The sequence below is a fragment of the Martes martes genome (genome assembly GCF_963455335.1).
Source record: "Martes martes genome assembly, chromosome: 10".
NCBI classification, from domain to species: domain Eukaryota; kingdom Metazoa; phylum Chordata; class Mammalia; order Carnivora; family Mustelidae; genus Martes; species Martes martes.
In genome coordinates this window covers 87,888,104-87,894,352 of record NC_137898.1, presented here as the reverse complement: position 1 = coordinate 87,894,352, position 6,249 = coordinate 87,888,104, and the positions used below count along the sequence as shown (strand labels likewise).

Genomic DNA, 6,249 nt, shown 5'->3' with positions numbered 1-6,249 from the left:
ACCTGGGAAGGGTGCAGTAACATTTTCCTGAATGAATGGCCTCTGTAGTACATCCGTGTCATTGGCCTTCTACCTCTCAGAGCCACATAAATGGCTACTTGTGACCACTGGTTCCCAGGGCAGGTCAAGAAGTCACAGAAGCCAATGTCAAGGCCCTAATTGGTGGCAGGGCCAAAACCTACGTGCCCTCACTCCTGACCGCAGTGCTCTGTGACCTTGTGGTTCAAAGTGGGGTCAGTAGACCTACAGCAGCAATGCCTGGGAGTGTTAGAAATGCAGAGCAGCAGACCCCCCACAACCTACTAACACAAGATCCCCAGGTGGTCCCTGGCCTGTGCCTAACTGAGAAGCACTCACTGTGACACCACAGCTAAAAGAGTCAGGCCAGTCTGAGCTTGACTTGGAGTCCCTCCAGAAATTGAAGAGAGGCACTGCAGGACCCTGAGGCAGCTGCCCTATCCCCCACTCTCACTGGCCCCAAGTATAGGCCCCGTCACCAAAGGAAAGGCTAAACCTTACTATCAAGCTCCCACCCCGGTGTACTGTCTCACACCCAACACGTCCATCTCTTCGGCCCGGCTCCTCACCGGTCGACCCTCTCACCTGTAGCTCTCAGCATTCTGCATAGGAACTTCTGCTGTGAATATCCTGAGATGATTCATCTGTAAGGCTGCATATGCTGCAGGGGCCGAGAAGAGGAGCAAGGCAGATGGGATGGCAAAGCCTGCCCAGAGTGCACACCCGGACCATGGTATGGATCTGGGGTGCCTGGGCAGCCATTGCCCCATCCAGGTCCTGGAGCAGAGTCCTATGGAGAGGCACTCAGCACAGAAGAGCTCCACACATGGTCAGGGAACCTGCAGAAGAGAGACCTCCCCACTGCCGCCACCCTCTGCCACCCTCCGCCACCTGACCCTATTAGGGGTACAAATCAGATAATCTCCCACAGCTTACCTTCGTCTCACCTGCTCTATTCGTTCTCGCACAATGTCAGTCCTCGCCTCACTTGGCACTTGGAAGATACGGGTATGGCTGCAAAACACCGTTTAAACATTGGGATTCCTGAGTTTCTCTTTCACTAGGCATAGCGAGTGGGTTGGAATCATATAAACGATCGTTCTGACCCTGTCGCCATGAACTCTTGAGCTGGTCCTTCACTCCTCTTGCATGAGGCACACAAAGGTTTTTGTTTTGTTTTGTTTATTTTTTACTATCAGTACCCCTGAGCCACCCAGTAATCCTGGGCTGGCAGCAAATGGTCCTAAGAAGAGTTGAAGAAACAGAGAGGTTAAGTGCCTTTACACAGCAGGTCAGTGGTCTTGTAAGATGCGGAATTCACCTCCCCACCCCGAATTCCTCTCTACCTCCTTATCAGCTCTTTATCACCTACTTTATGCCCTACTTACTATGGTTTAGAGATAATTCTGCAAAATTCTCTCACAAGGAAGTTGCAGGCCCCTCATCGCTGCTCTTCTGTTTTATTTCACCATGCCGATTTGCCTCTGTCTCTGTGGTCCAGTTCATGCCCTCCTCAACTCCATCCCCCTCTCCTCCCGCAAACCCTCCATTCCAGCAAAACCAATGTGCCCACTGAACCCCCCAATGTTGCCTCTACTGTTCTAGGTGCTCTGAGGCTTTCAGTGTGAAGACACTGATATTGCCTCAAGGGCTTGAAGCCTGGAGGTGACAAATATGCTCATTTATCACTCACTCAAGGTAGAGTTGAGTCAGTGCCCAAAGAGAGGGGTAAGAAAGAATAAAGATTACTCCCAGCCCGAGGCAGAAAGGGGCAGGCTTCAGAGAAAAGGCCGCAGCCCTGCACACTGGACGCCAGATGGAATTGGCCAAGTTACCAAGGCCCTCATGACCTGGGGAAGCCCCCTCCCCCCCACTCCAGTTTATTCAGTCCCTGCCCAGCCCATGGGTCAGCCCAAGCAAATGTCCTGCTAGAAACCTTTCCAGGGTCTCCCAGGCAACAATGCCTAGAACTTAAAAAAGTGGGGTCCCTCATGCTATGCTCTTGCTGTCGCACTCCTCACGGCTTTTCTGCCATTTTCTCTAATATTCAAACACCTTATTCCTCTAGTTCACTTTTATCCCTTTGAAACTGGGCACTTCATCTTTAGAGGACCTAGAAAACATCTACCAAATAAATGAGTATCTGCCGTTGCTTAATGAAGGGGTATGTATTCCCTGACTACATATTTACTAAAACTAATAGAAGAATGCCAAAACCAGTGGATTGGAGGGGGAGACAGGCACAGTTTATGGGTTTAAAAAGTCCACAGAAAGTTCAGAATGGAAAAATTATATATGGATAGTTGTGATTCCTGTAGCTTGTCTCCAAAGCTTTAACCTAGTTATGCCATACAGCTAAGGTCTAAATTTTTTTTTTTTTAAAGGTTTTATTTATTTATTTGACAGAGAGAGAGATCACAAGTAGGCAGGGAGGCAGGCAGAGAGAGAGGAGGAAGCAGGCTCTCCACAGAGCAGAGAGCCCGATGCGGGGCTCGATCCCAGGACCCTGGGATCATGACCTGAGCTGAAGGCAGAGGCTTTAACCCACTGAGCCACCCAGGCGCCCCTAAGGTCTAAATTTTTGAAGATGATATTCATATTATCTGGACCAAGGAACTGCCACAAGGAACTGCTCCCATCCAGTGCAGCCATGTTGGGCAGGGACAGGCTCCCACGCGTGAGGCTGTGGCTAGATTACAGTCCACAACATTTACAATTTTAGCATGGGGTTCCCATCCCAAAAGTCTTCCCCCTGGAAGGTTTCAAATTCCACCATTTGTCACTCCTTCCTGAGCATTTGAATCCTGTTGTAAAATGCTAATGGCACAGTAAAGGGTAAACACAAGAAAACTGGATATCCCAAAGCAAAAATACATTTCTTGAGAAATGCGTCCTCCTTGGTAGAAGTGAACAAAGGGGGCGATGGGGGCATAGGAAGAAGGTACAGAAATGAGAGAGAGAGCTCCTCCACAGTTTCGTGGAGGACCAGTTTAATTCCACAATTCTTCTGCTGGGAAGAGACCCCAAGTGAACACAGTTCTGAAAAGGAAATAGGGAAGCTTATGCCAGAGGGAATGAGCGGGCTTCCAGGCTCAGCTCCCTCCACATTGGGTCTCAGCCCCTTCCGAGCCAAGAAAGGCAGAAGGAGGTGGTCTGTGCTCCTGCAGGCATGGCAGGAGGCTGGCAAAACCACCGTAATGTGGAGCACAGAATTCTAGCCTCCGGCTCTGAGAAACCTCCTCTCACCTCAGCTGCAGATGAGGGCTCAGGCTTTTGCATTTTAAGAGCTTATTTTCTTTTAGCTCTTTAAAGTGCAGCCACTTCTGAACAAATCAAGTGCAAAAGTAACAGAAGTCTGAAATTTATTCAGAAGCATTGAAGAAATGGTGAACAAGCCCAGTTTTGCAACCCCCCAAGTCATGTTAAATCTTAGGAATGAGCTGGGCTTTCAAGATAGCAAAAATATTCCCTTAAGACCCGAAAGTAAGGGAAAAATTTCTCAGCCAGAGAAGTCAACATCTCTGGAGAAGAATAGCTGTGTTTGTGTTGGCCAGGAATCTCAAAGGTGCGGGACTTTTGCCTCCCTCCCCACAATTCCACTCAGGGCAAATGAGTGGAATTTACCTCCATCTTATGAACTGGATTCTTGTTCTTTCCTCCAGGACCTCTTGACTCTGGTTTGCCAACAAATCAGACTTTGAGAGATGGTGCTTCACCTAGGAAATCCAGGTAGTGTACATGTGATTACTGTCCAGCAAGGACACCATGGCAGGATGGAGTCTAGCCTGGACAAGCTCTGCCCACTTGCCCAAGACCCTTTTCAACTGGACCTTGTGCCTGCCCACCTCCCTCTCTGCCCGCTCCCCTAGGATGACTATCTCAAGCTCTCAATTACCACGTCTCTGGTAACATGTACATCTTGGCCATGGGTGGGAAGGCAGCCGGCAGACATCTTCTCCCTTATGTCCTGGGAAGCTTCTTCTTCAGTCTGAAAGGTGAGCAATTTCCCCTGAAATTGTATCTGAGTCCAAGTCTGTCTCTTCTGCCTTTTCCCTGTTTTCTCCTCTGTCACAACACACATGCCACGTGTCCTCACTTACACACTCTGTATTTCACAGTTCCTGCCATAGCATGTCTATTACTACATTCCTGTAGAATTCTAGAGGACTCATTAAGTCCATGGCCCTATCTCAAGGTATTCCTGAGATGCCCTGTAGCTGGGGATGACACATCTGAAACCCCTCATCCAATATCCTTAAGAAGCAGGTGGGGATCATGGTGATTCCAACACATCTCTCCCAAGAGATCACATAAGCCCTAGGGTCTTCTAGGACATTTGGTGAATTAGACACAACTCTAGGCAGGGTGTTTAGCAATGAGCTTGAGTTTCCCAGTTCTAAGGGGAAAGGATTCTAGATTCCTGCACCCATGGAGGCCAGCTCTCTAGAATTTGGGGTACCCTGAATCATAGAGGAATATTACTCACTTTTTTCAACCAGTGCTGTACTACAGATACAGCCTCGCTTTCTACAACTTCAACGTCCTGCAAAAAATTGGTAAGTTACTGCCCTCAGAATACCTAGAGACACAGCCCTCTTCCATTCTTATCCAAAGTTATACATCTTTATGTATATATATATATATATATATATATATTTTTTTTTTTTTAAAGATCTCTTGGAAGTGCAGTGGGGGTTCAGAAAGAAGCAGATAGATGAGACACAATTCCAGGTAGCTACCTCCAGCTCTACTTACTGAACTGATTTTTGGTGGGAAGGGGAACCCTGCACCTTTCCGGGCAAGAATGTACACAATCCATGTTGTAATTATCATCTTTGAACTTATGCCAGGACTCCTTCTTGGCTCCCTCCTTCCATCGAAGCTGCCTAAGAATTCCTCTGGAACAAGGAGGTCATTGATAGGAGGTGCCCACCTGATTGGCTGGCCAATGATGATGTGACAATGGCATCCTTTAATCTCTGGGGTCAGATGGAAAAGAGGTAAGGAAGCATCTGCCTTAGTGATGGACATACCTCAGAAATGGAGAGTTAGGGGGATGGGAACAAAAAGTAAGGAACAACCAATATAAACCTGAGGAAGACACAGGGGGAAATTACCAAAATTATAGAGATTTGGTTGGGGCAGGGGGAGTATGCCTTGTCACCTAGTTTTAAGGAATGCTGAAGCAGAAAGATATTTTATGAATCAAAAGAGTAAATTTGTCACAAAATAATCCAGGCCATAGAGAAGTTGATTCAAACAATGCCACAGACACTTCTTATTCTTACATGTGGGAGAAGAAAGAACTTGTCCACCCCCCAAAAAATCAAAGATGAGGAACAAAATTCTCAACAAGGACATTTTCTTTTTTTTTTTTAACTTTGTTTACAGCAGTTATTCAAATCATAAAAAAAAAAACCCAAACAATTAGAGGTATAGAGTAAAAAGTATAAATGCCATTTCTTATTAAAAAAAAAAAAATCTCCTAATGATTTCCAGTGGACTGCTTCAATGGAAGGACAGTAAAGTGGAAGTGGAAAGGAGATTGTGTTGTGACTTCAGTGTTGGCGGAAAACATTGATAGTTCAAGAGGCTGCTGCTATTCCTACCTAGAATTTTCACCAAGAAATTGAAGTTCAGAATGTCTAAAGGATCCTAAACAAATGTTCAGCTGCTCCCAGAGTAACAGTAGCCTAACCCTGAGACCATTCTCAAGGTCCTAAAAACCAGGGTTGCAATCTTGTCTTTACACTAACTCATTATGTGTTTCATTCTAGTTTCTTCATCTTCAAATCATTCTAATTTCTTCATCTTCAAAATGAAAAGAACAGAATAATGACTGTAGTTTTCTTTTAGATTTAATATTCTATAAATGTTCTCATTCTCATTCTTCCAAGAGTATCAAAGAGTATCTCTCTCCCCAATTCTCCTCATATAGCCACTATTTCTCTTCCCTCTCAACAAATCACCTCAATTTTACATCTTTATTGATCAGAATACTCTAGATTTTGTTGAGGCAACAAACTAGTTTCCAAAAAGGTTTACTTTTTACACATGTATGTATGGAAGTGTTGAATCACTATATTGTACACTTGAAACTAATGTAACACTACAGGTTAACTAACTAGAATTAAAAATTAAAACAAAACAACAACAACAAAAAAGGTTCACTTCTCACTCTCAGATACTCCAGTACAAAGTGAGAAGTTCTTCAGGGTAGTCATGCTCCAT

General features: G+C 45.5%; 1 protein-coding gene across 1 annotated transcript; it reads right to left on the bottom strand.

Moving 5' to 3' along the window:
- Positions 1–612: 612 nt before the first annotated feature.
- Positions 613–4,851, bottom strand: SPATA19 (spermatogenesis associated 19; the record flags this gene model as incomplete). The annotated part of the gene is made up of 6 exons (XM_080817728.1): positions 613–679; positions 955–1,032; positions 3,643–3,734; positions 3,914–4,006; positions 4,505–4,561; positions 4,774–4,851. 6 exons carry the CDS (start codon positions 4,849–4,851, stop codon positions 613–615), a joined length of 465 nt encoding a protein of 154 aa, XP_080673854.1.
- Between the last annotated feature and the right edge of the window lie 1,398 nt (positions 4,852–6,249).